This window comes from Aspergillus melleus, assembly GCF_016097325.1.
Source record: "Aspergillus melleus strain CBS 546.65 chromosome Unknown contig1, whole genome shotgun sequence".
Lineage (NCBI taxonomy): Eukaryota > Fungi > Ascomycota > Eurotiomycetes > Eurotiales > Aspergillaceae > Aspergillus > Aspergillus melleus.
The window spans coordinates 2,721,087-2,748,843 of NW_025763370.1; the positions used below are offsets into that span (position 1 = coordinate 2,721,087).

The window sequence follows — 27,757 nt, forward strand, 5'->3', positions numbered from 1 at the left end:
CAACGCCATATCGAATATGTTTTCATTCGACCCCCCGGCCTCTAGCGGGACTTCTGGCGGTAGTATCTTCGGCTCCGCTGGCAATGCGAATACCGGATCTAACTCGGGAGGTCTCTTTGGAAATGTTGGAGCAACTACCGGTGGCTCGACGCCTTCTCCATTTGGAACAACCTCTACACCCGGACAAAGCCCTTCGCTTTTTGGTAATGCCGGCAGTAGTGGCGCGAGTAGTAGTGGTACACCAGCATTTAGCTTCGGAACTCAGAACAAACCCGCCGCTACCACAGGCCAGACGCCCTCTTTGTTTGGCGCCGGATCATCACAAACACCAAAGCCTACCGAAACCCCCAGCTCCGGAGGCCTTTTTGGGAACAATGCGCCGAAACCCACCGGCAATCTGTTCGGCAATAACTCATCCACCCCTGGACAATCTGGAGGACTCTTCGGGAATGCATCTACCACTCCCGCCGGGCCCCCTCCTCAAGGAAACTCAACCGGTCAAGGCCAGACGCTCTTTGGACAGGCGGCGCAGAAGCCTGGCGGTCTCTTCGGAGGTTTGAACGCCAACCCCTCAACCGCGCCTACGACAACCTCTTCCACCACCCCCACGCTGGGAGGAACCTCTCAACCATCGTCGACTCCCAACCTATTCGGAGCGAACGCAGCACAGAAACCCACGTTTGGTAGCACGACTCCCGCGGCGCCCGCCGGAGGTGGCCTCTTCGGAAATATTAACAAGGACAAACCCGCAGAATCGACAACTCCCGCGACCTCTGCGGACAGCGCTCCAAAGACCCTTTTCGGAAACGCCGCCCCAGCACCATCCGGTCTTTCCATGTTCAAAGCACCCACTTCCGGAGCCGACTCTGGGGCTAAGCCTGCCTTCCCTGCGCTGGGCGCCCCGGCATCGACTGCCCAAACGTCGGCGACACCTGCCACGTCCTCTGCGACACCACAAAAGTCCCTTTTTCCGGCCCTTGGAGGCGCCACCTCCTCAACCACTCCATCATCCACACCTGCTGCCGGTGGCTCCAGCTTATTTTCAGGACTCGGAGCCCCCAAGTCAACCGAAACGAGCGCCCCAGGAACCACTGCTACCGCTGCCCCTGCCTCCCAGCCCGCAGCGACCAACACTCTATTTGGAAAGCCTGCTGGCACCTCCGCCCCCGCTTCTCAACCCGCAGCGACCAGCATGTTCTCGAAGCCTGCCGGAGCTACTCCGTCTACTCAGCCCTCCACTAGCGGTGCGACCACTGCGGGCGACAAGCCCTCATTGACTGCTACTTCGGGAGCGGCCACGTCGGGGGCAACCACCTCGACCACCGCAGGTGTCAAGCAGCCCCAATGGCTGGGCGCCTCCACTGCCGGACCGGCTCCTCCAGCCCAGTCGCGCCTGAAGAACAAGACGATGGATGAAATCATCACTCGATGGGCCACCGACTTGACCAAGTATCAGAAGGACTTCCGGGAGCAGGCGGAGAAGGTTGCCGAATGGGATCGCATGTTGGTGGAGAACGGAAGCAAGGTCCAGAAGCTGTACGGAAGCACAGTCGATGCCGACCGCGCGACGCAGGAGGTCGAGCGCCAGCTTGCTTCCGTTGAAGGCCAACAAGAGGAATTGACTTCTTGGCTGGATCGGTACGAACGTGAAGTGGAGGAGATGATGTCGAAACAGGTGGGACCGGGCGAGTCACTCCAAGGACCGGATCAAGAGCGTGAGCGAACGTAAGTCAACCTGCCACTCTAATGCTATTGTGCCGACTGCTGACATTTAAAAATTAGCTACCAAATGGCCGAAAAGCTATCAGAGCGCCTGGACGAAATGGGCAAGGACCTTACCAGCATGATCGAGGAAGTCAACGGCGCTTCGTCTACCTTGAGCAAGACGAATAAGGCGGATGAGCCGGTTAGTTTATGCCTCACACCCACCACCTTTCTATACTTGCCACTAACCAACCATCTAGATCTCTCAAATCGTACGCATCCTGAACTCTCACCTTTCCCAGCTCCAAGTCATCGACCAAGGTACCACCGAACTTCAAGCCAAGGTCCAGGCTGCGCAAAAGACCGGACAGACGCTGTCGTCCCGCTTCGGATACGGATTCAGCAGCTCCGGCATTGGAGGCACAAACGCTGCGGACGATTTCTACCGCTCTTACATGGGACGGCGGTAAACAGGTCTGTCTACGCTGGTTGTACCTTGACCGTGGGAATGTAATGTACCTATGATGGGATTGCTACTTGGAGATCTTTCTTTTGCCTGGTCACTTTTCCTTTCTTCCTTCCTTTTCCGGTTCGCAAGTAGGTGTTTTCGCACATGGGTTAATGAACAAAATCGTTTTGTGAATTACAAGCAGGTTAAAGTAAGAGTAGAGTATGATTTCGTAGATGAGCTCGGTATGTAGGTGGATGAGATGGGTAGATAGATTACATCTAAGGAATAGAGGACATGAGCAAGATGCACTCAATAAAAAAAACTATGCTTTCGTCAAGGGATATACGCCTTAAGCTGAACAACTGTCCATCCGGCATCGTTAAGCAAATGATCAGGTGAACGTGAAAACAACCCCGTCATACATTCGACAGGTGAGAGGATGGTCAATGGTGGGAGTGAGCTTAGTTCTGCTCTCCACCCTGGTTCTTGGTGATCTCGTCACTGCGAGGAATGCGTTAGCTAGCTGGTCCAAGTCGATTTGGAAAATGGATGGAACGTACATGTGCTTGTCGAGCTTATCCAGGTGGGCGCGCTGCTCGGAGATGGACTTCTTCAGGTTTCGGAGCCTGGAGGTGTCGAGTTAGTTACGGTTTTCGAGGGTAGATTTTTGGAGTTAGGTGAGAAAGCCGGGAGATGGGTGGACATACTTCTCGATTTCCTTCTCGTGGATGTACAAGTTTTCCTGAGCGGCTTCACGACGCTGGAACGAGTCCCTGTCATTTGAATGACGATGTTAGCAATGCCTCGTTTTTCTGGCTGAGAATGTTGCACGCGTCGCTGATGGTGATGATGATGATGTCATCCGTGGACGGGACGGTCAATTGTCCAGACAGACCCAATGCCCACATATATGCACAGCCGGAATGCAAGGAAACCAAGAGCACCTAGAAGAGAAGGGAAACCTTACGATTGCGCCTGGCCACCCGACCGGGGAGAACCGACATCGCCTTCGGCCATTCTGGGAGCGAGAGCAGAGAAGGACCGCGTAGCAAGGGCACGGTTGGCAGTGGACAAAGGACGGACGATGGATTGGCGGAGCATTATGATGGAGAGTGAGGGAGGTGGATGTGAAGGATTCAAGTGACGATGAAATAGAGTAGGATGTGAGATGGAAAGGGAAGAAAGGAAGGAAGGAAGATGAGGGGAGAGGGTTGGCTAGGTCTTATTAGCCTGCAGTCGTAAGGTACCGGAGTTACCTGAGCTGCCAGTGCCCGTCCGGGTCCGTCTCTCTCCAATGACGACACCAGACCGCAGATCATGTGATGCTTATGTCAGTGCGCCAGGTGAGTCAGCGGGTCAGGTGAGCTGGCTGGTTTTCTGCCTGGTTGGGGCCTGAGGCTAGGCTAGCTAGGGCTGGCTTGCATTTGGATAAACTCTTAACACAAAACTAATAAGACCTAATGCTCATACATGTCAGCTGCCAATCGAGACCGAATCTAGGGTTGTGCGGTTGCTAAGAATACCATTGTAGACATTGGCGGCGTCTGGACATGCTGCATTGACAGCCTCTGGTTGGTATGGGAATGATCATATCGATCGAAGAGTCCAGAAACCGCCAGGCTGAAACGCCAGAGGGAAAGAATCCAATCGGTCCGCAGTCTGAGTATTCCATTCTCTTCTGTCTACGGTGTAAGCGCACGCCTCTACTACTACGGTGTGTACTCTAGAATGCTGCCCGAGTACTCCGTTCATCGTACATATCCAACCCCCTCGGACGATTCAAGGCGTTATCCCGGACGACAGCAAATCATTATCATTTTTATTGGAAATACGAATGACCCTTCCCCTATTATTTGATTATTATGGAGTCGAGTGGGCGACATCTCCTCTTTGGTTCCATCCGGACTAGCAACACTAGCGACGAGGCTCAATCAATAATGGACGGCGGCTAAAACGCCCTTTCTCTGGACCTCAGTCGCTAATAATAATCTCGTAAAAAAGGATCATAATAGAAGCAATAATAATAAAATCCCAGTCAGTCTGGGAGGATCTCTGGTGTGGGTGGAACGATTGGCGGGAATGAAATAGGGATGACGATGGGCGGCCCACCGAACCACACAAACGAGTGTCTGGACGAAGCACTCCTTTCCTTGAATTGAGGGACCTACGTTGAGTCCGGGAGGAGATCTATCAATCCGTCCTGTTGGTCGGAGTGTACTCTGGACGGCCAGATTGGAGTGAGGCTGGACAGGACGGACGGGTTGTGTGGACTTGGTAGTCAGGCGCCGTAGTGTTAACAGATCAAGGCCGAAAGTCAAGAGTCGAGATAGATATGTCCATACGGAGTACTCCGTACGCATAGTAATGCAGAGTTGAAGAACCGATTAAACAAGAGGATAAAGCAACTAGTCCGGAGTAGTCGAGTCTAGTGGACGAAGACAGTTGAGGGGGGGCCATTCCCGGCCGGGCAAAGGCGAAAAGGAAAAAGAATCGATTGACGCCAGGGCTGCCTTAGGTGTCGAGGCTCCTTTCGACCCCTTTGGGTCTTTCCCCTCCCACTCGCTCTCGCTCTCTCACTGCCAACTTCCCCCTCTCTCCTTCTCTCTCCTTCTCTCTCTCTTCTTCCTTTCCTTCTTCTTTCCTTCCTCCGTCTTGCCTGTTATAATTTTTTCTCTTTTGCTCAACCTACTTTATCTTTCAATTCCACCATCAAATCTCCTCTACTTCCTCCCCCATCTCAACTTTACTTTCCCCCTCCGTCCTTAACCCAATCACCAGGTGAGTCCCGGTCACGTCTTTCTGTTGTCTTCCACTGTTTTCCCCTCGTCATTGCCATATCCCACTTCTCCAATCTTGCCCGCTCCCCCATTCCCATCCGCGATGTTCGTCATCGCCATCGCGTCCTGCTTGATGGTTTTGGTTGGGAGGCTCTGAGGGTGGGAGAGAACGTCCTACCACCACATATTTACTGGGGAACGTTGCGGTATGATTGCTGGGTCGTCGTCGCTCCCCTCCACCCCGTCTAGACTACGTTGGAATCGCCTACCCGCGCGACACAGTCCACGGCTAGCCGAGTGGAGGACCAGCGGTGCGACCTCCTCTGTCAACAACCCCGACCGTCGCCGTACCACCTGTTCTCTTCCCCGCTGAATGGGAATGATCCTGTACTTTTGATTTTCCATATCACGTTTTCTCGTTCGATTCATTTGATCAATTTTTTCTTTGCACCAAAAAAAGCAAACAGAGCATCAATAGTGGAGGGGGCACTTTTTTTCTTGATTTCGTGTTCCTTTGGACCACTTGACCTCACAGCCTCACTTCTGCCCTGTGACTACCGCCTCCTGCCCCTCGCTTCATCGCACGATCTGGAACGCTTCTTTCCCCCTATTAATTTCTGTGCCCCTTATCTATCCTCCTTTTTTCTGCTGTTTCTCATTCATATTTGATTCTCTTTTTTTCGCTCTCTGGTTTTTGGAAGACTTCAAACCGCAATCTCTCCACTATTCTGCAACTTCTCAACTAACGTCAGATTTCATCACTAGAAAGCGTTTCACAATGGGTCACGAAGATGCTGTTTACCTGGCCAAGCTCGCTGAGCAGGCTGAGCGCTATGAGGGTTCGTCGTTTCCTTTGTGTCTGGTAAATCGCGACCACATTGCTGATCAAACCACTACTGTAGAGATGGTCGAGAACATGAAGATCGTTGCTTCTGCCGATGTTGAGCTTACTGTCGAAGAGCGGAATCTGCTGTCCGTTGCCTACAAGAACGTCATTGGTGCCCGCCGTGCGTCGTGGAGAATCGTCACCTCGATCGAGCAAAAAGAGGAGTCCAAGGGCAACGAGTCCCAGGTCACTCTCATCAAGGAGTACCGCCAGAAGATCGAGGCCGAGCTTGCCAAGATCTGCGATGACATCCTGGAGGTCCTCGACAAGCACCTGATCCCCTCTGCCCAGAGCGGCGAGTCCAAGGTCTTCTACCACAAGATGTACGTGTTTTGATTCATCTCCGGGCTTTCGCGCGACGAATGACAGATTCTAATCGCGCACTGTTTCAACCCAACAGGAAGGGTGACTACCACCGTTACCTCGCCGAGTTCGCCATTGGCGACCGCCGCAAGGGCGCTGCCGACGCCTCCCTCGAGGCCTACAAGGCTGCCACCGAAGTTGCCCAAACCGACCTTGCCCCTACCCACCCCATCCGTCTTGGACTGGCCCTCAACTTCTCCGTCTTCTACTACGAGATCCTCAACTCGCCCGACCAGGCTTGCCACCTCGCCAAGCTCGCTTTCGATGACGCCATTGCCGGTATGTCTTGACTTCCGGGGCCCCGCATAGAACTCTAATGCGGGGAGTTTCTCAAAATGAGTTGGAATCAAATAAACTAACGCACGTCGCAGAGCTTGACACCTTGAGCGAGGAGAGCTACAAGGACTCCACCCTCATCATGCAGCTCCTCCGTGACAACCTGGTAAGACCCGCTAGTTAGGGATCCTCTCAGGTCCGACGTTCGTGCTAACATTGGATAGACGCTCTGGACCTCGTCCGAGGCTGAGCCCGCCGCCGACTCGGCCGCCGCCACTTCCGAGAAGAAGGAGGAGGCCCCGGCTGCCGAGGGTGAGAAGCCCGCCGAGTAAACAAGAGATGATGCAGGATTCCCCGTCCCCACACGGATGGAGTAATCGGATGACAGGCTGGCTTGCGTGAAAGAACTAGAATGAATGTAGAAGAGGGCCGAAGAAAAAGAAAGGGAAACGAGAGGTGCATTTTTGTTTTCGTACCATACAACCCAGGGCAACGTGGAGGTTTTTTATTCAAACGACGCCACAGCTAACGGATGGATATTCGGTCGAAATTGCTCCTCGGATCCCTTTTGATATCCTGCCCCAGCACAATCTGATGTCGTTTTGAGCGCGTCTCGGCTGGCAGGTGAACCGGTTCTCCATCTGTGTGGCTCAGCTTTCGATTCCTTGTTTGACTTCTATTTCTTTTTAACTCCTGTTCCCCCTTTATCGGTTTTTGCCTATTGCTCAACTACCCAAAGAATACCTTTCCCTTTTTTTTATTCCATTTTTTATTACTCGCAACCACACCCACACCCAGTGAAGTTCCATCCCCGCAAATACCTCGAGGATCTGGACTATTGCTCCAGTATATGTCTTGGGGTTACTCCTTTGCCACGCACGGCGTTTTACATGTTCGCCTTAGCTTGAATTTAGATCTAAAGTCCGGCAGCAGTGGCTATTTAAGAAAGTTGAAATTCAGATCTTGAGTAAAACCGAATACTGTAGATGCCACTGCCGCTGGCGAAGCATGACACAGTTCCTCTTTGAGTCTAGCCTGGCGTTGTCTGGGGCTCAACGTTGCGCCATGTCATCTCAATATCCATGTTCAACAGGGATGTGGAAGTCGGTCGTCGTACTTTGTCCACCGCAGCACAGCAATCCTGGCAGCCAAGAAGTCACCCAGCCACCACGAAACCAGCAAACAGAACAGACAAACGCACATCCGTCATTTTCTGACGATTAGCCGCACATACTGGCTAGCTCTTCGGGCTTTAGATCTACATGATTGTTTGAAGTAGATGGGAGATATGGCTGGATATGGGTAGCGTCTAAAGTACCTTGGTTTATTTGGGGCAAGTATACAAGGTATCAAGAAAGGTACAGGCAGACAGGCAGCGAAGCAAAGACTTGGAAGACTTGGTACTTACTTGGCAAGGTTGAGACTTACTTGGATGTCTTGTTTTACTTGGCTTTGGTGTCTGTGTTTGAGGGGGTTTCTTTGTTGTTTGGGTTATAGGATCTTCTTCGAGATTGTATATACGTTAGCCTCGCAGTGAGAAGATGATGATGTATGTATGTATGTATCTACCTATTATTGAGGTAGATTTATACAGATTCACCTCTATGTATACAACATCTACGACAAATTTACAACACTTTAGTATCACCTCATCACACCATTTATGCATACTAATATCACAACACACATGGACGTGAATGGGGCATTGGAGTCACCTGTTAGCATCAACTAGCCATTCTATCTATCTATCTATATATGTTCAAGTGAATTGTTCGAGTCCGATGATTCGAGTGGACTCGAGCTGTGTAGCGTCTACCTATCCTGAAGTATGTGCACACCTCCACTCCTTCTATGCAGTGATGTACATACTCCGTCAACTATAGCGACATTACCTACTCTGTATGTACCCAGTGTATAAGGTAGTTAGCTATGCTGTAGTAACTACTGTATGTATTATCCAGCCACTTTTGTCTGCCTGCCTGCCTGCCTGCCTATACTTGCCTGCCCATCCCTACCCTTAATTGTAAAACCCCAGGGTATAGTTAAATAGATAGTTAATCAGTACAACAATATGGTAAGTTGACACTATCCATGTAGACCAACAAATAATACCGTAACCCTTAAGCCGCTTAGGAGTAAGGAAGGTAAGGTACTCCTGGAAAGCAATTCCGAAAACATGACGTCTGCGGCGTTTCTTCCTTTTTTTTTTTTTTTTTGTTTCGTTGCCCCCCTTTGGTTAGTGACTTGCCTATCTATCTACGGAGTTTAGGTGATTGTATGTACATACAAGATCAACATCCTCCACTAACTAGGACCGGGGTCGAATAAGTGTTACATTCAGTACAAATTAGATAGATAGGTACTTGTGTAGGTAACATGTGACGGTGACAGTGGCAGTAAGTGGATGAGATCCTAATTTCTTTTCTGAAAATGTTTTTCTCAGCTGACAGTCACCTACCTATCCCGAATAAGATCGGGCTTCCCTGTGTATATATACTCCGTAGGTAGATAGCCGGGCATTGGACAGGGAAGTTTGTACACCGTAAGCTGTAGGTAAGCTGAGATGTCGTCATTACTACATACTGAGTATCCTCCGTCCACTGTTTGTTCGCGTAAGTAGTTGCCAGTCGTCAGTCGTCAGTCGTCAGTCGTCACACTTGTCCGAGCCAAATAGGGAGTTGATAGGTAGGTAGGTATCCTCGTGACTACGGTATAGGTAGGTAGTTAGTAGTTAGTATAACCGGAAATTATAACCATGGATTGTGAGCTGTGATTATATGTATGATTATTCCAGATCAAGTTCAATTGACAATCGCCAGATCTCCTCCGTATGTACGGATATGTGTTCACTGTACTCCGTACAGTAGTTGCATACCTACGGTGTGCTCCGTATGCACCGCCCCTCCGATATGACTCAATTCAGTTAACTAGTTACTGTACTGTGTACACAGTGTCTGAGTACGGAGTATGTAAAGCTAAACAACCCGGGCGCCAAAACACCAACAAATCAAGACTGAATCATGCAAGTGTCGTCACGAAATCAAAACATCCCAAAGAGGAATAAGAAATTCAAAGCTATGATGTCATAAAGACACCCGGGGTAGGGATGTGCGAGCCAAGCGGGCGGCGGGCGGCAAAAAAAAGTATAAATAAGACAAAACAAAAAAACACACATTTCAGTTTTTTTAATTAAAGGTGATTTATTTTCGGACATAATGTTTTAGATCAGACACGACATTGGAGGGTTACCCGTTTCCGGCCGGTAATTGTACTCCGTACACCCGTAAGCCACCTACACAGTCCTCCGGTGTAGAAAGTAGAAACTAGAAAGGCAAGGTACATACGGAGTAGATGGGAACGGGGACTGGGGAAAAGGAGGCGCAGGCGAGGCGGGCGGGTGGCGAGTGTCACTCATTCATTCATCACCCTTTTTAGTTCACTCCGTACCTAGTCTTGTTTTGTCTTGGTGAGGACGGAGGAGGCTGACGGGACTCCGGAGACATGGGTATTCTACTCTACGCGTCTGCCTTTGTGTCTGCCTGAATGTCTGTTGACTATTCGACTAGTGTCTGCAGCGTCGTACAGGACTGGGGATTCTCGGGGTAGAATTAGTTACTTTTAGTAAATCAAAGGTGGCACAGGACTCGAAGGACTCTCGTCAGAGGACCCCGTATACGTCATTTCATCTCGGGGTAAACATCTACAGTTACTCCAAACAAGGCGTTTCTTTGTTTGTCTAAGTTTGATAGATATGTAATTTTATAATTCATTCATTTGTATCAAACCGCGCGCTTCCTGGGTATGTAAAGCAAATGTCTTCAGAGCCAAACAAAAATTCAAACCGAATCGTCAGACCGGGACGATTCCAATGTACACGATGCCGATGCCGATGATGGATGAAAGAGATGTAAGACGATCAAAGTTGTTGTAAGGGAAAAATCACAAATGGCTGCTCCGCGAAAATGCTTTCCCACCCGAATAAAAAGTTTTTCTTTTTGCAGACCATGAGAAACAATTGCGCCCAGTTGCGGTTTCCTGTCAATCAAAGCAAGTCTAAAGTAGAATAATGAAATCGAGGTAGAACACTCAAAGAGTTCCCCAGTCAGTTTCCGAACGCCGAGTTGTGCTATGCCACAAAAATACACAGGTGCCTCCGGTAGGACAAGTTGAAAAGAAAAAAGTAGGAGAAAAATGAGACAAGAAAGAGAAGAAAAAAAAATTAATATGAACAGGTCGAATGTTGGTGGACTGTGACCACAACCGGATGGAATGTCACGCCAAAAAAAAGTAAGTGATCGTGGGAGTTGAGCCGGACGACTGGAAATTGAGGATTGGATAGCAAAGGTCACCAGGATCACGCATCGGATCGGTTGCCAAGACCAAGCAGCATTCAGCTCCCTGACAACACATGGCATGCAATGATGTCACAAGAGCCTCCCTTGCCCGCTGGATCTCTCAACATATCAACATTCCCGTGACACAAGTAACCGAGTACCGACGCAAGGCTCGTGATCGGAGTGGCGAGCGATACCGATCTAACTAGTGTTGGAGGCGTGATGCGACACCAAATCCGGGGCTAAGCGGTAAGATTTTCAGATCAAGACGGTTACGGCATCGTATATCGGCAAAAAATTGAATATCCAGATATGCCACCCGTGTCGTTTCAGCTTCGCTGGCGGTAGGGAGGATAAAAAAGCTGCGGTTGAGAACCTCGTATAAATTGATGTGCGGTATGGGTGATACCGCTCAGAAAGGTGTGGTTTCGTATAATAGAAGAGGGAAGGGAAAAGACGATGCTCGACATATGGGTCGAGTTGACGAGGAAAAGAGCCGACAGGGCGGATTGCTGGAGAATGCCCGTGTCGCGGAACGAGTGTCTTCGCATACCGAGGACGTATCAGGGCGCATATTTCATGACAGTAGAGAATATTCCCTTGCGCTTTCTCAAAAAGCCGCAAAAACCCGACCGTCTGATCGTCGCAACAGCCGAGGTGGAATACAACTCCCGGCCTTATTTCTGGGATTTTCGGACCTTGGTACTCGTTCTCGTCATTTCGCTTTTGGTCATGTTTCGAGTCAATCCGCCAATGTAGTCCTGAAGGAATTTGTTTTCGTTTTCAAGCTTGTCGTGATCCGATTTCACGGCTTCGATGCGTTCGGCTAAGGCTTGGAGAGAGGATTGGAGAGCCTTGGCTTGTCTGGAGGGAATTGATGTTAGCGAACGAAAGATCTAGTAAAACAAGAACAAGCGTAGAAATCTTAAAAGGCGTAGAATTCCCAAGCTACACTGCCGGTATACTTACTCCTGCAAGGTCTGTCGGGCCTCCTTTCCCAATCGTTCCAAATCCGCGGAATTGCGTCGGGGACTCATGGCTCTCGCGTCGTCGGGCGGAAATTCTTCCTCCTCAATTTCAATCTCGGGGTGGTCTCGCGGTACTAGTATAGAGGCACTCGGTTTCCGACTGGCCATTCGAGGGCGTTCCGGGCGGCCTCTGCGATCCGTTTCCGCGTCGGAAATGGAGGACGAGGAGGACAAAGAGGACATATGCGTGCGACCGTTGTCGTTAGGATGGGGTAAGGTTGGAACGGGGGACGACCCGTGCATATCTGACGTCGACGCCATGATTATGTGGTGGCGTTGTTGATTTTGAATTTCCCAGATCCTTTGGTTTGTTCGGTGGCTTTGGGAATTTCAGGAGGAATTTGGTTTGTGGTTGATGTGGCGGCTTTCCACGGGCGAAACGACAAGAGAGTTCAACAAATCCAGCACCAACGATAACCTTGAGCAATCACAGCTGGTGAGTCTACCTCTAGCGAATAACTCAGATCCCGAATCTGCGTATCGCTGGAGGTAGCTATCGGGGTTCAATGAGGTTGAGGCGAGGGATGGTTCCGAGGATGGTCGAAAACTGTTGGAAGGTTGGAAGAACGGACGCAACAGCAAAAGGAGAGAAAAGGAAAAGAACCCGAAAAGAAAGTAAAATCCAGCGAAATCCACAGTTTTCTCCAGGCACGACCCAAGGGGTAAGGACTGGAGGAGTTAGGAATGAGGGTGATTTGAATAAATAATTAAGAACGAAAAAAAAAAAAGAAAAAGGTAAAGCGTTCGATGGAGAAAGTTCGGGGGGAAAGCGAATCGGTTAAGCGAAGTTGGGAAGGCAACCGATACTCGGGACAAAGCAATTCAAGAATGTTCCTGGATGACTGACGGATTGATCGAGTTGTCCGTTTTCCGTCTTGTCAACTCGCTTGGTGGGAAAATAAAAATTTCTCCTGGACTTGCCCTCTGCGATCCAATTTTCGATGGAGAATTCGGAAAGCAGTTTGAGAGGGAAAATCGGATTTGGGAGGAGTGGAAAGAGGGAGGTGGGTGGGCGTGTTGAGAGGAACTCGTCGAACAGTCCGAAAACGGGAAAGGGACTGGGACTAACACCAGATGGTGAAAGAAGCCGTTAGGGGAGAGGGGAGGGGGGGGAGGAGGAAAGTGGGTTGTAATAACAATCAACCTCGAAGGAGAGAGAGAAACGAGGGAGTTCAAGGGAAAAGAGTGCCGACAAGGGGGCAAAAGGTTACTGTAGTCTGTAGCAGGGGAAACACTCCACGTTAAAAAAAGAGTCAGAGGAGAGAAAGCGCGAGAGGCGTGGGCAGGTTCGTCGTTGGAGTAAGAAGATGGACGGTGTCAGTAGGTCTCAGTTCCCTTCACCTCACGTAGTCGTTGGCAGGAATCCGTTCGTCAAACCAGAGGGATAATAATCGACGATAATAACGATAATTCTCCCGAATCGGTGTATGAAGACTAGGTTAAGGACTAATATAGTCACGATAGTTTTAGTTTGGCTCTGCGATTTTTGGGCCGCAGAAGGGGAGGTTTTTCTTTTTTTCTTTTTTTTTTCTTTTTTCTTTTTTTCTTTTTCCCTATTTTTTTATTTCTCAGTTCAGTTCTCTTTTTCTTAGTGGGGTCCTTCTACGCCGCGTCGTTACTCGCGAGGATGATCATAGGAAAATCCCAATCAGACTTTATTCTACGAATGTCAGTATAAGGAACGATGAGGTCACTTGTTGGTTAACTTTTTTTTTCTTTTACAGAATTAAAACCTGTACTATTATTATGTTAATCCGTACCGATTAACCAAGGAAAAAGTCTATTGGAATTCCTCGAAAATGGCCCAAACCGGGCGGACATGGGATGAAAGAAAGTTGAGGGTGGCTCAGAGACTCGTGGCCGCCACTGGAACGAAGGATGGAAGGGGGGGGGGACCGTACAGAGTATACAGAATACCAGACGGAGTAATCTAAAACATTCACCAACACTACCAGGTATAATAATTAGAAGAACAAATCACAATAAAAATCACCCAGCATTTACCGGTCATTCTTTCGGTGAAGCCCCCGTTCGGGCATGGCGCGGGTGGGGAGGGCTGACTTCAAATTAGGGGTTCGTTCTTCTCTAGCGGCTTCTAGTGATCGTGTTAGCGGCCCTCCGTTGGGTCCTTCCATTGGGATTCCTCCCCCTAGAGGGGTTGGTTGGAGGGTTTGGAGGGGAGAGGGGGGGGGCAAATACCACCAACGAGAACTGTGGCCCGCGGAATGAGTTGATGATCCTCATCACCCACCGCTACTATGATGATGGATTCGGGGAGAAGATGCTGATGCTGATTGCTGATGCTGATGACTGATGACCGAGGGAATCAGGATGAAAGTCAGGATCCGGACGGAGTAGGTCATCCTCGGTGAGGGCGCCGACACTTGATGAAGATTACTGTTGTCGATGGGTCGCTACCAACGGAGCACCATCCAAGGCATGACTTTTGACCTCCTTTCCAACTGTCGGTATGTATCCGTGAAACTATCGTGATGGGTTTACTCCGTACTTCCGGCACAAGTAGGTACCGTCCAACTCCCTGGTAGGAATCTCTGAGCTCCCTCTCTTTGTATCCTTTCCGTTCTCCGTTCTCCGTAATTAATAATGATAATAGTAATAAGACTAAGAAGGATCCTCTTATTTTATCGCCATTTCCCCCTGGTTCCCGGGCTTTGATTGGCCGGGATTCTCGGGCTAAATCAGACGGTTTTTCTTTTATTTCAGAAAGATGACCTTCTTGATTTCCGTTGCCACGACTCAAATAACAAAAATCCCCCATCCCTCACTAAAATAGTCGCTAGACGAGTGGCATTCCGTGGTCCTTCATATTGTGACCTTCCGACTGCCGAGGTGAATGGGACCTGGGGAGGCAAACCGACGCCATATGCCGCAAAGGTCCCATGAAACGGTCTCAGGGGGAAGCAGAACGCGAGAGGGAGAGGTCATGCAATGTCGATCGGGGATGGTATCCTCATAACTAACCTCGAAGTCTATCACCGGATGACTAACGATCCCCCGGTAGTTAATTTATTAGTTGCTATACAAATTACCAGGGCATAAAAGCCAATGAGCAGGGAACTTTCTATCGGGGCGCCTATTACGCTTTTTGCGCGCGGTGAGTGGTTGGAAGGATATCCCAGCGACCGGGTGTCTCTCTCCATGTGCTTTTTTTCCAGCTTTTCTTGATTGCTTCCGGCCTTCCCCTCTCCCCGAGAAGAAACGGTGAAGCCAACCTCCTACCCTTTTCGTTTGCGAGCGACTTTTCTCCGACCACAGACGAAGAACAAGAAAGGGAAAAACGGCTGGATGGAGGGACAGGAAGATCCATTGCCGTGGGTTCGACAGTTTTTTCTGACGGATCCATGGCGGCAAGCCACTAAGGAAAGCTGAAACCGGCAAAAGCGATGTGCAGCATGCCGATCCTCCATCATCGTCCTCCATCACCGGGAACATCTTCGACGCCGTGGGATCGAATCAGAATGGACGGGCTGAAATTATGATGCCAATCCTCATGAGTTTATACGGGGAACGCGGCTACCCCGTACCGCCTTGTTACGGCCAAGAGCCTGTAGGGGATTTTCTCCTTCCTCCCTTTCCTTTTTTCTTTTCTTTCTTCCTCCACCCTTTCCCTTCTTTCCCCCCCTCCTCCACTCATCCACCAGCGAGATACGGTACCGTGCAGTGCATCACCAGGATGAGTAGGTGCAGGGAACATCTGCAAAGGAGGCAGTAGCTCCGGAACACAAATCCTGTAGGTATAGTCAAAGATGCGATCCCATTCGACGATGAAGAGACCAAAATGTCGAAAACCGAGCAATAATAGCGAGTCGGACCCGAGAGGATGGGAAAGTCGCCCCCCTTGGGAGGATGGAAAATGCCCGACGAGGGTCGGCGGAAGCAAGACCGAATATTCTTTCTCGGAGTTCACATCTCCACACCCGCTGGTTGAACGAAGGCGGGCAAGGGCAAGAGAGACAGAAAGACAAAAAAAGACAAAAAAATACCAAGATCCCCTTGCTGGCCGTTTCCACCGCCAGATTATCTTCCGGGAAAGTATCGGCGGCGGCCGACCCCATTTTCTTCTTGTTGATGACGGCCGAGCACGTCATGAACCCGCCTTGATTGGATGTGTCGAAGCACCGGTCAAAGGTACTGAACCTTCTGTGATCAGTCAGCAGAAGTTGAACACTGCTACGTCATTTGTAATAATAATTATAAAACATAAAACAAAGGAAAATCTGCAGCAAGGCGGCAATCTGAGCAATGTGTCACAGGACGTACAGGCTTCTTTGGTATCCTCTGTGGACACGGTTCTTACCCTACTTCCCAGGTCAGCCCCTGGAGAGAGACACTGGTGGCGAGATATCCATAGGCGCCCACGAATGTTGCCTTCTCATACCGATTCATTCTTACGGATCAACAGTCAACACGAGCGTTGCAAATCAGGCCAACCCTGGGACCAGCAAGACTGCCAAAAAAAAATAAAATAAAATAAGAAGAGCAAAAGCCTTCAGCCGACCGAGCGTTGAGCAACAGAACAGCCGACAGCCAGTTGCGAGCGTTCCTCGATCCCCGCATGCTGGGTCGCATGCGTTATTCCTCCTCCACCCCGAGAGGGGGCTTGTGACCTGAGCTGCGCTTGAGTTTGGCCTTTCTTAGAATGACAGTTGTCAAGTGCTGGCACGAATTCCTTCCACGGACAGTGGAAGGCAGAAAGAGGACGGAGTACGGTACACGGTAAGATGAGGGTAAACACAACCAGGTAAACCGTAGGAGTTTGACACCTCAGGCGTGGGTACTTGTCCGTCCATATGACTGCCTATGGAGCTTCAGGTACCCATGGAGTGCCTTGTTCGGTGCCCATTCTCGGCCGCAAATCGCAGAAATTCCGGGAACGAGGCGGTACGGGGAAAAGCGCGTGACTCTTCTGCGCGGCGTCCATGGATTGAGGAACCTTCAACCTGCTCTCTTTTGCTTTTCTGATATCCTGTCCATATCAGCCCATCCGGAGGTTTCTACTTTCTCTCTTCTCACCCACTATTCCCCTGCCCAACAGCTTCTTTTCCAGAACTGTCAGTCAGATGCACCCTTCAGATCATTCTCATCATGATAATCCCGAATCCTTCGACTGATGACGATAAAGCACCGCCGATCCTCTTCGTCGGCTCCAATCCATCCTCTGAGTTTTTCTTTCACAAAAAACTATCTTTCCCGCCAGAATATCATATCTTCATTTGACTTTCTTTCTTTATTTTAATTTTCCATAGTCCTTCCTTTCTCGTCCAGGTATCCTCCGTGCTCTGGAAATCGAAAGCTAGTTTGATCGCTACCAGCGCAACGCAGCCGATCGCTTGATTTTCTTTCGTTCATAAGGAAGAGGCCCAAGCCCCCGTCTTTGCCCCCCCCTCCCCCTTATCCTACAGATCCATACCCAATGATCTCAGAGATAACACGGTGACGGCAGAGCAGAGCGCCTAGCAAGACACAGCAGGAGAGCAATGAGGTGGATGCGCATTGCATCATGATCGTGATCGTGATACCTCACTAGAGCCACCACCTAATCAAATGGCCAACAAACTCAACCACCGCAACAATCATGCCGCCCGTCCGTCTGCCGTCTGTCCAGTGCCCACCGACAATCATCCCATTTATTATTGATTGAATGAATGAATCCGTCAATCAATAATCGATCCTAATATTAAATCTGCAAATCTGCAACTCCGACGGACGTCAACCCGTCAGACTCACTAACATGCACTGTGTAGTGTGTACTCCGTATACCCCTGGATATTATCTACCCTGACTTATTATCCTCCTCTGCTACCGCGTCAAGGGCGCGCGCTCGCCCCGATAAGCGAACCAAAAATTCATAAGCCTCCTCGGAAGGATAGACCATCTGGAAATAACTCCACACCCGTTAAGTTGCATGTGGCTTTCAGCACGGTCATCCTTGGCGAGGGATTCAAATCCCAGCCCCCGGCCGCTGGCTGTTGTAACCTTTTCTTCTCCCTCTCTGACTTCCTTTATTCCTTTCGATCCTTTTCCATTCCTACCGAATCCTACGAACGGAATCTTTAAATTAATCCTACTTGCTGTAACGCTAAACTATTAGAAGTACCAGGCAGGAATGAATGGCTTGTTCCTCGCCGGCCAATTTAGACGTTTTCAACCCTGAGGATCGGAGTGAGGACACGCAGACGCTACCGGGGTACGGAGTACTTAGTCGTTCACACCAGTCCAGGGGGACCCGTCGAACCGAACCACCGTAGGATGCCGGGCTTACTTTTCCAACTAGTAGTATTAATTCCCAACCAGCCGGGTCGTCAGTCGTTCATATGATTCGAAATTAGTGGTTACACTGGATTATTATTGCCGTTTTTCACTCTTCGAATTAACCACGATTAACCCTACACTCTAGTTAACATCACCTGGTTGATCATGATCACGTAGTTCAGATCCTCATAACTATCCGTACTCTGGTGTAGATACAACATGGGGGATATTTCCCCTCTCTTCTCGCCCTTTGCGCGTTGGCTTACTTCCTACACAGTAGTAACTACAGGGTGAGTGGTTAAGTATGTTTCATATATTCTAGGTTCCTTTGACGCTAGACAGCCCACGCTGGTCGGCTATCAACTATAATAACTACAGAATATTATAAACGGAGTCAGTCAGTCAGTCAGGTCCCTCTCCCTCGGGAATCAATCATATGCCATATACCTGACTGACTGACTGACTGACTGATCTGGTCTGTCGTTTAACTAAGTGCGTCCGGTGGCTTAGGTCGGTAGTGGCGGGTGTTTTGTTGTTGGTCATGAGTTATGGCCCTACACAGTACACAGTATGCATTGATGCATTACCTATGTATGTACATGTTTGTTCATATGATCTCATTCCTTCATCTACAGTACTCTGTACTGTAAATATCTGGAGTTACTCCGTATAAACCCGACAGAATACACCAACACATGAACCTCACATCCACACAAAACCAAGGCAGAAGCAGAAACAAAAGAAACCTACATCCCTTGATACTCCACACAAGAAACACAACCCCCCAACTTAAAACCGGTATGGTATGGTAGGTAGGTAAGTCCGTCGTCCTTGCATCGGAAGAGAAGTCCGCACCCGAGGGCCTGCAAATCGCCGATCCGATCGAATGTAGTATGTTACACCTACGTAGGTCGTTGGGAATCTCGATCCCGTAGATGCTTTTTTTGTCGCCACTGATGAAACCGACTTGACCTACTCTACTTGACTGGCTACCTATGTAACTAAACTGATCAGCTACTTTACAGTAAGTAGTTGTAGTGGATTGGGAGCTGCATGGGCTCATGTACCAATACTTCCTATTACATCTATGTATACGGAGTATGTATGAGTGTCCATGTAAAGATGAATATTCTGTTCTTCTGATGTAATAGACACAATTACTACTCCGTACATCCAATGGGATCTAATCCAATCGAATCCATTGCAGTGCAGTGCGGTGCAGTACCATGCAGTAGGAGTGGGCCAGCGATGTCCATCTGATGTGTGCGGTTTTGGATAGATAGATCTCGTATATCCTGTTTGGGATCTGCGTTGATAGATCGGGATGGACCATGACTGTTGACGCAATCATGGCGGTGCTTATTTCTTAGCTAGCTTCTTAATTGTTAGATCGCTTTGTCGATGATGTAGGTGGTTTGGTCTATGTGGCTGATGGATAGAGCCTCGGGATTAGGCTTTTGTTTATTGTCTGCATATTGCTAGACCGCAAGCCGCATGGATCGAGGACGGAAATGGTTAAACAATGATGTATGACGTTACTTGCTGGATAAAACAAGTCTCACGATGCGGCTGCTTGACCATCCATTCGATCCTATCGTATGCGTGTTATCTGCAATGGCGCCGGTCTCCTTGCCCAATCTAAAGACATCTATAAATATACCCCTTCCAAAACTCCTGTATCGCAAGTAAAAATACTGCCACAAAGCATAAAGATACACCTCCAAATGTTATATATACAACGCAACAGTCATGATCATCCAATGTCAAAATCATAGTCCGCTTCCAGACAGAAAGGGAAAGCTCTGCCATTGATATAACGCCCGCAGTACCGCTACTCCGCCGGACTGCGTTTCTACCGTACGGCCGCGGCCTCGGTCATTTGGATCGTTTCGTTGCATGTCTGTGATATCCGACGACTCGGTCAACGGTGTTTGTTCGGTCACACCAGACGGTTGATTGGCATTGCCTGGTCGACCGTGGAACAACACTGAGCCTTCTGCACGGTCGCCGTTATTACGATAGTCGACCGCTCCCGCAGGCAGAGGACTTCCGTAAGTCAAGGCGTTCACGGACTCCCCATATGGCCTGCCCCACCAGGTTCCAAACTTGCCGTTGGGATCTCGAGTTACCAGAGCAGCCTTCGCATTATGCTTGACCCAGGGCCCGTAGGTCTGGCATCGTGCTTGGTGCCACTCGTATTCCTTGTGCCAGTCGCTCCCTTCTGCGGTCGTCCGGTTAGCACTAGCCAAGAAGCGCCACTCCTGCGGTCGAAGGGGTCGACAGAACTCTGCTAGATGATGGAAGAAGATTCCTTTGAACGTTTGTCCATCTTGGGAACAGTCGCCGGACGAATCACATGTATCCTCTAGGACGCCTCCCCGGCCAAGACCTTGCCACTGGTTGCTGGATTTATTAGGCCATCCCGTGGCTCGAAGAACTTTGCGGACCAGTGCATGTCCGTCGTCCAGATACTGCGGCGATTCAGTGGCTAACCATAGGCCCCGGAGCCCGCTGAGGATCACGCCTTGGTTGTAGGTGTACACCATCGTGTTGAGAACATCGCACTTGCGTGTGCCGGGATGCCCGGTGTCCTCATATCCGCTGACGTGGAATCCGTCTGCGTAGAGCCCACCGGGCCCCGTCATATTGGAGCTGTTGAGCCATCTGTATCCATCAATGGCTGCTTGTAGATGAGCCGAATCATGAGGATAACCATCAGACCAGACACCGTCATCTTGGGTTTCCATCATAAAGGGCGAGTCAATGGGGTCGCCGGGAAAGTATAGGTACATCCCGATGCTCGCAGAGATATACAATTCATTGGTGATGGCATTTTTGTAAGGTGTCAAATATGGACTCCAGATCATTCCACCTCCGCAGAGGGAGACATCCCACCCCGCAGACGCAAGACCATAGAACAGCCGCGACCGATGAGCTGCTGGGATCTGATATTGAAGCCCGTGCCAATGAGGCTTATCCTTGGTGTGGGAGCTCGAGCTCGAGGATCCCCGATAGTGCAGATCCGAATGTAATACCTGTAACTTGATGCTTTCTAGCCACTCTAAAACTATCCACAGCATATCGTCGAAGGCTTGCGTTCTCACTGCAAATTCATCTTCGCCAAAGTAAAAGGCCGTTGTATGATCGAAGAAGTGATTGATAAGGTTCTCAAAAGCCTGACCGTGCCGGTCAATCGTCGGCGTATGTATAACGTCCATGTTCATATCCACAGGTATATTCGACGGCAAGAGGTATTCGATGGCGGAGGTTAGCGACGAGAGCGTGCCCGAGACGTGCGTACCCATAACCGCAGCGGTCCAGTCGATAGCCGTTGGCCACGTTCCCTGCCACAGTTCGAAGTAATCATCTTGCATAACATTCAAAGCATACACCAGATCTCGCCGCGTTTGTCGCGCCGAACTGGATGTCTCTGGCGGCGAGACCGAGAATTCAAGGAAGGGGAACTCTGGTGGCTCGGTTGTCTCGTTGAGGGGGGTTTCTCCATGCGTAGATAAGGGCGCAAGGATGCCCTGCGACCGCAGCGCCAGCGCATTGGCCGAAGGGAGGGTAAAATATATGCAGAGCACGCTCACAATATGTCGTAGGGGCGCCATCTTCAGAATATAATTTCTTTCAATCTTTATAAGTCTTTTCAATTTCTTGAGGAGGGATTGTTGGAGTCAGAACCGATAAGAAATGGTCCTTGGAGACTCCCCACCGAGTTAAGAATAGTATTTAGGGAGAAAGAGAGAACGAACAAAGGTCGCGAGTTCAAAGACATCCGGCGACCAATGGAGGGCAAAGCAATAGATGAAAGTTCATATCCAACAGTGCAATGCTGCCCTACCACTGGCGCGGAGGTTGAAGAAAGAAAGAAAAGAAAGCAGGAAAGGAAGATCAGTTGGAGTTAATTAAGTGGTGCGGGGAGCGGTTTCTTGGTTCGGAAGCGGCACTGGGAATGTCAATGACACCACCGACTTGAGACTTAATGTACTAGCCCGAATATGATGAGATGATAGTCATATTAATAACAATAGTAGAGACAAGACCTTTGATCAGTCGCAATGATTAATACTCGATGCCCGCGTGGTCTCGGATCGATATTTAATTACTACCCTCGCAATGGCATCACGCGCCCTCAAGTCCATCAGTCTCTAAATGACTGCTACGATGATCGGATGATCGCCCAGGGGGAACAGCTCGAGGGATATTCCACGTATCACAGAGGGCAAGACAGTGACAGGGGAAACATATCCTAGAGCCAATGTGCAAGTAAACATTTATTTAGTTGTGGCCGTCATGCTTTGCAATTGGCCTAGGCCACAAGGTCGAAGATAGGGATGAAGCCCAAGCTCGGAGTCGTGGGAATATATCAATTTGGGTTCTGTCATAATCAAGAGAATGAGCTTATTACCAGCATAGTGTATGGATATCTAGTAGTTCGATATATCAAAAGTCCGGAATCTTTCCGAAAAGTTAGCATATGACCAACGACATTCCCATGCTGGAAAAAATATGCAAGGAACATACCGAATTGTGAATAAATCATGACGCCGGCATGCCACTCTTTGAAACGTAGTCTTGCACATGCGCGTCATCAGATGATGGCCGTGCATACAACCCTTCACAAGAGATGGAAATGCCGGCTGTAAGCGCAATCATCCCTACTCGTCACCCGCCAAAGGCGACATGGAAATATCGGAATGACAGCGTCAAATTCTTCATAACCACTGCCCTCGAGCCATTTCGCAAGGGTAAAAACCGACATAAGACCGCTGGGGTGTAAAAAAAGGAAGCGATAGTTGGAAACGAAAAAGAAAGCAGTTCATCACAAGGCCATGCGCAGTCAGAAGAGAGTTTTGGCAGATGCATCGGAACCAATGCGTTTATTCCCTCTCATTGTCAGCTCCGGGGCTGCGGCTCCTCTCGCGGCTCCTGCTGCGGCCTCGACCACCACCGCCGCCTCCACGTCCCCCTCGCTGTCCACCGGATTTGCCTTTGTTGGCGGGAGGTGGCCGGACAAATGCGTAGTCAACCTGGATTGTCTGGTCGAGTAACTTGGATCCGTTGAGGTTTTTGATGGCTTCCGACGCTTCGGGAAGAGTCGAGTATTCGATCAATGCGTATCCCTGGTATTCCATAAGATTAGCATGACACGTTACTGACCGACAGAGTCTGAAAGAAAACCCAGCATCGAGTAGAATAAGAGAAAAAAAGGAAGAAAGAGCGCAATTGATTGAGCGAGCGTGAAAAGGATCAAGTCAACACACCTTGACATAACCCGTCCGGCGATCGAGGTTCAAGTTAAAGTTCTTAATTTCGCCATATTCAGCAAACAGATCCGTCACGTCTTCCTCGGATGCCTCCTCATGGATGTTGGTCGCGATCACAATCCATCCCTCGATACTGCGCACAGCGACGGCTTCGGCGTGTGTTCGTGGTTCAAAACCTCCAGACTGCGCGGGGGCGTCGTCTTGCGAGACGGGGATGTCGACTTCCATTTCGGCAGACATGGTGACAATTTCTAAGGAGGGCGGTAAGTAAAGGTAGAGGCGAAAGACTGCAGGGAGTAGAGAGGAGGAACGAGGAGCTGGTCTATTGGAAAGGTTTGTCCCAAGTTGACTTGATCGCGAGTGGATCGTCGGCCGCGAAGCTTGCGGTGTGCTTATGTAATCTGTAGTACTGCCTCCGCCAGAATTATAGGATCTCTGAACATCATCAGTGCAATAACTAAGAAGTGTATGTTTATATTGTAGATCTGAATTTTTACTAAATGGCAGTTGGCGAAAGCAAAGCAGCCATCTCCTCATACACCGAAAACACAATCCCACCACTCAGCAGCAGCCGCCCTAATCGCATGGTGCTACCTTTCCAGAAGCCTTGGACTCCATAGTCTCGAACTACGCTTCGGACGGCCTCTGCAATGCTCGCTCCCTGAACACCCTGGGCTCGAGTCTTGATCGTGTCAAATGGTTGAGTGGCATATACTGTCACCACCCCGGCCAGCGCTCCAGTGCTAAAGTTTGTGAACACGCTCGGTGCAACCCCTTGGGATTTGGTGACTTCCTTGAGGATATTATATGACCCCATCCGTACTGCAGACGTGGCAGACTGCTTGATAGTGGTTGAAACCAGGCCACGATATAGCTCGCGGGGTCCGTGATCTTGGATCAACACAGCCACTGCGTGCCTGCTGGACTTGAACCGTCGAGCACCTTTGGCATCATCGACTCTGTGGACATGTCTGGTGATCAGCATCCATTAATAATCACCAAGTGAAGCTTACCTACAATGCAGTTTTGATTCTTTCTGTTGGTGTGACCGCCAGTACGCTCTCTACAACCCCAGCGACCATTCCGGCCAGAATGCCTCGTCCGGCTGAAAGCTTGCCACGATCATCGGCCAAAGAATTACGGATGGTGTCGTATGATAGGAAGCGCACTGCTGCCTTCGCGGTGGTTCCCTGTATATTTTACATCGTGTTAACCATGCCATACTAAGTAGCGAAGCAGAAACTGACAATGATAAGCGTGGAGCATCCGGTGTAGAGCGCTCCTATCCCATCTTGCCGCGCGACCTGGAGGATGAGTCGTAGGGGATTCGACGGAGCAACCGCTGCACCTTGTTGTAGGAGTTGAACGCGGGTCTTGGAATATTCAAAGGGATACTAGGGCTACTGTCAGTCTCAGACGTCACGATGTTCAGATTCAGCATCAAACCCTACCGTCACTGCTGCTTCCACGCCCCCTGCCACACCTCCTGCCACTAAAGAGACCCACTGCGGGGTGTGTTGCTAGGGTTCACTTTTCGTTAACGTCGCTCTAACCAGGAGAAGTCATCAAGGATCCCTAATTACCCGCTGTTTTGGTGGCTTTGTTTCGACCAAGTCCGATCGAATAGAAGAGCGTGCTGCCATATTGCCAATAATCATGTAGTATTTGCTTGCAGCCTGCGAATGACAGCGAGATCCCTTTGTTTGAAACCCCACAAGTACTTATAAGCTTAGGTAGACAGCTAGTAGGTACATCCATACTCACTAACCATGTCGTATAGCCGAGCGGAACGAAAGTTGCCGCGGAGCAAACACCTCCGCATCCGCCCCCCACGGATCTCGACCCTCCGAGACTTCACACAACTTTCATCCATGGAAAACACGACATCGTCGAGAAGTCGCAGGGCGGCTAAGGCTTGCGCCTTTTGTCGCCGGAGGAAGGTTAGCGGATCGCGAACTGAATTCTGGGTCTCTTGCTGACCGAATGCATGCAGCTGCGTTGCGATAACGAAAAGCCCACCTGCTCTAGCTGCAAGGGGCATGGAGAAGAATGCGTCTACTTAGCACGTCCCGAAAAGCCAAGGTGTGTGAAGTCTTTATCCTTGGAGGTCAAGTCTGCAGACTTACATTTCGTAAAGGCCGTCCAAAGCACACATCTCTCGCCTCGTAGCGGAGAATCAGCAATTACAACAACGACTTGCCACCATTGGAGCTCGAACGCAGTATGGGAGTGATTCCACAGAGTCTAGTCTCAATCAACAGCGGCCTGGAACGCAAGATCCGTCACTGGGAACTATTCCGAGTCGATCGACGATCGATGAACAAGGGGCCAGTGCTGTGGGTCGTCGACCTGCAGTATCGCGCATATTCATCTCTCCCAATGGCGATTCGAGCTATCATGGGCTCACCAGCACTTTGTTCGACGATGCACCTGTGGATCGACACGGCGGGACGACTGATCCTCAGGTCTCCGAAACGCATGTCAAGAAGCGCTTGATGGGAGAGGCTGCTTATCAGCGTAAGTCACGTATGCCCGAGCAGAATGTAGCACAAATCTCACGATACCCTAGGTCAATTGGAGATGATGAACATGCGGGCGGGTAAGCTGGACTTTGACGGGGTCGACCCAGATCTAGGAATGCACTTGCTGTCCTTGCATTGGAATCGCCAGCACCACTCGTTCTTGATCACCTACCGTCCAGCATTCATGCGCGATATGGCCAACAATGGTCCGTACTTTTCTAAGCTTCTGCTCAACGCCATCTATTTTGGCGCCTCCAAATTTAGTGATCGCCCGGAGGTCCGCCGGGACCCTGACGATGTCCGAACTGCAGGGTGGATCTTCCGCATGCGAGTGAAAGAACTGCTAGGCAGTGCTCTCGATCGGAGTGAGATCACCACTATACAGGCGCTACTCGTGATGACCAGCTCATTATTCGCGCTTGGCGACGAACGGAGCGCTGCGTGGTTATACGCTGGTACGGCGTTTCGAATGATCATCGACCTGGGCATGCACGTCGATGCCACGACATTGTCCAACATGCGCCGGATTTCGGACGAGGACCTGGAAATCCGCCGGCGCGTCTTCTGGGGGGCATTCGTGGTCGATAAGATCCAGTCGCTCTACCAGGGCCGTCCTGCCAGCTTACAGCACTTCGATACAAAGGTCTCGTTGTCCTTTCTGGATCAATTCGAAGAGCTGGAACATTGGCAGCCGTTTGCTTATTCGGATGTTCGATCGTATTGCGGGTCTCCAGCTTATAGTGTGTCAACATTCACTGAGCTTTGCAAGCTGTCCCTGATCCTGAATGGCATCCTAAATGCCGTATATTCCGAACGGAGCTCCAACGTGTCGCCACAGGAGCTTATTGCTTCTCTGATGTCCTTGGACGCACAACTACAGAGCTGGCAGCATGCGCTTCCTGCGCACTTACAGTTTAGCAGCGACTCGGCCCAGCCACCGCCTCCGCCCCATGTTCTCTCTCTACTAGCTTTATATAACGTTCTGCTCATTCTTCTCCATCGACCGTTTGTGGCCGAGGGACATCTTCATACCGCCGATCCTTCGGTCGCGTATAACTCGTTTAACACATGCTCGGTAGCAGCAAATCGGATTCTCGAGCTACTCCAGGCTTATGACCACGCTTTCTCTATTCAACGAGCTCCGTATCTGATATCTTACGCAACCTATGTCGCAGCAACGATCCATGTTCGGGTGGCAGCCCAGCGAGATGACGGCAGTCGAGCTCACGCTCGTCTGCGAACTTGCATTGAAATCTTCCAGAAGAACCTAGAGACTAACTGGGCCGTGCGCCGAGCTCAGAAAGTAATTCTCGGCTTGATGGATCGCATGGGGGTTGTATTGGACAACCACCAGACTTACCAAGGTGGTCAAGCGGCCACCGGCACGATCGACAGTAGGATGGAGCAACCCGCCAGAAATCCGGTAAATCTTGAGGACGAAAGACCGCTGCAATCAGCATCCGTGACAACTCGGAGGAGCGCAGAAATCGAGCCATCCGATTTGGATATGGAGATGATCATCCAAAGCTTCATCCGACAAGACGCGGATAACAATTTCCCGCCTGCTACAGCGGTCCCATTCGGCACTGTGGGCATTCCAGCTCCGACTATGTTGCCTCCCCAGGAAGAGGAATCTCTGGCTGATATTTGGGATAGCGATATGTTATTTGGGTTTAATGGCTCACCGTGGAATGGGGCTCTTTACCAATAATTCTCCCAGGCCAGGTACATACATCACTTTAAGCATGAGAAATAGGGATAGGATGCCAGGAGTCTATGTTGGCTTAATAGCCATTGTCTCACGCCTCAGAATTCTTGTTCTCAAGGATTCTAGGCTATATACGATCAAATGCTCTAACGTAATGATGCG

At 50.0% G+C, this 27,757-nt stretch overlaps 8 protein-coding genes across 8 annotated transcripts; 3 read left to right on the forward strand and 5 right to left on the reverse strand.

The window, feature by feature from the left end:
- Window positions 1–16: 16 nt before the first annotated feature.
- On the forward strand, window positions 17–2,174 carry NSP1 (putative nucleoporin Nsp1; the record flags this gene model as incomplete). The annotated part of the gene is made up of 3 exons (XM_046082603.1): window positions 17–1,725; window positions 1,783–1,906; window positions 1,965–2,174. 3 exons carry the CDS (start codon window positions 17–19, stop codon window positions 2,172–2,174), a joined length of 2,043 nt encoding a protein of 680 aa, XP_045938560.1.
- A 442-nt stretch (window positions 2,175–2,616) lies between these two features.
- On the reverse strand, window positions 2,617–3,256 carry INH1 (uncharacterized protein; the record flags this gene model as incomplete). Its single annotated transcript, XM_046082604.1, has 4 exons — window positions 2,617–2,656; window positions 2,716–2,781; window positions 2,863–2,928; window positions 3,123–3,256. The coding sequence occupies 4 exons, from the start codon at window positions 3,254–3,256 to the stop codon at window positions 2,617–2,619; spliced, it is 306 nt and encodes a 101-aa protein (XP_045938561.1).
- Window positions 3,257–5,710: 2,454 nt separating this feature from the next.
- Window positions 5,711–6,789, forward strand: artA (14-3-3 adaptor artA; the record flags this gene model as incomplete). The annotated part of the gene is made up of 5 exons (XM_046082605.1): window positions 5,711–5,771; window positions 5,835–6,141; window positions 6,219–6,460; window positions 6,553–6,623; window positions 6,682–6,789. The coding sequence occupies 5 exons, from the start codon at window positions 5,711–5,713 to the stop codon at window positions 6,787–6,789; spliced, it is 789 nt and encodes a 262-aa protein (XP_045938562.1).
- A 4,967-nt stretch (window positions 6,790–11,756) lies between these two features.
- On the reverse strand, window positions 11,757–12,080 carry LDX57_000959 (uncharacterized protein; the record flags this gene model as incomplete). Its single annotated transcript, XM_046082606.1, has 1 exon — window positions 11,757–12,080. The coding sequence occupies one exon, from the start codon at window positions 12,078–12,080 to the stop codon at window positions 11,757–11,759; it is 324 nt and encodes a 107-aa protein (XP_045938563.1).
- A 7,781-nt stretch (window positions 12,081–19,861) lies between these two features.
- LDX57_000960 (putative glycosyl hydrolase) lies at window positions 19,862–21,706 on the reverse strand (the record flags this gene model as incomplete). The annotated part of the gene is made up of 1 exon (XM_046082607.1): window positions 19,862–21,706. The coding sequence occupies one exon, from the start codon at window positions 21,704–21,706 to the stop codon at window positions 19,862–19,864; it is 1,845 nt and encodes a 614-aa protein (XP_045938564.1).
- Window positions 21,707–22,534: 828 nt separating this feature from the next.
- On the reverse strand, window positions 22,535–23,708 carry LDX57_000961 (RBM8 family RNA-binding protein). The gene is made up of 2 exons (XM_046082608.1): window positions 23,363–23,708; window positions 22,535–23,221 (listed from the first exon to the last, which is right to left on the reverse strand). The coding sequence occupies exons 1-2, from the start codon at window positions 23,603–23,605 to the stop codon at window positions 22,979–22,981; spliced, it is 486 nt and encodes a 161-aa protein (XP_045938565.1). The 5' UTR covers window positions 23,606–23,708; the 3' UTR covers window positions 22,535–22,978.
- A 153-nt stretch (window positions 23,709–23,861) lies between these two features.
- Window positions 23,862–25,008, reverse strand: LDX57_000962 (uncharacterized protein; the record flags this gene model as incomplete). The annotated part of the gene is made up of 5 exons (XM_046082609.1): window positions 23,862–24,324; window positions 24,383–24,555; window positions 24,613–24,759; window positions 24,817–24,885; window positions 24,949–25,008. 5 exons carry the CDS (start codon window positions 25,006–25,008, stop codon window positions 23,862–23,864), a joined length of 912 nt encoding a protein of 303 aa, XP_045938566.1.
- Window positions 25,009–25,236: 228 nt separating this feature from the next.
- Window positions 25,237–27,598, forward strand: LDX57_000963 (uncharacterized protein; the record flags this gene model as incomplete). The annotated part of the gene is made up of 4 exons (XM_046082610.1): window positions 25,237–25,305; window positions 25,359–25,447; window positions 25,503–25,882; window positions 25,935–27,598. 4 exons carry the CDS (start codon window positions 25,237–25,239, stop codon window positions 27,596–27,598), a joined length of 2,202 nt encoding a protein of 733 aa, XP_045938567.1.
- Window positions 27,599–27,757: the final 159 nt, after the last annotated feature.

Bases quoted from the DNA above. Each gene is read 5' to 3' on its own strand.
- LDX57_000961 (XM_046082608.1), bottom strand. From the start codon at position 23,605: ATGTCTGCCGAAATGGAAGTCGACATCCCCGTCTCGCAAGACGACGCC. The intron at 23,222-23,362 runs GTGTGTTGACTT...ATGGAATACCAG, and splicing joins GCCGGACGGGTTATGTCAAG to GGATACGCATTGATCGAATA.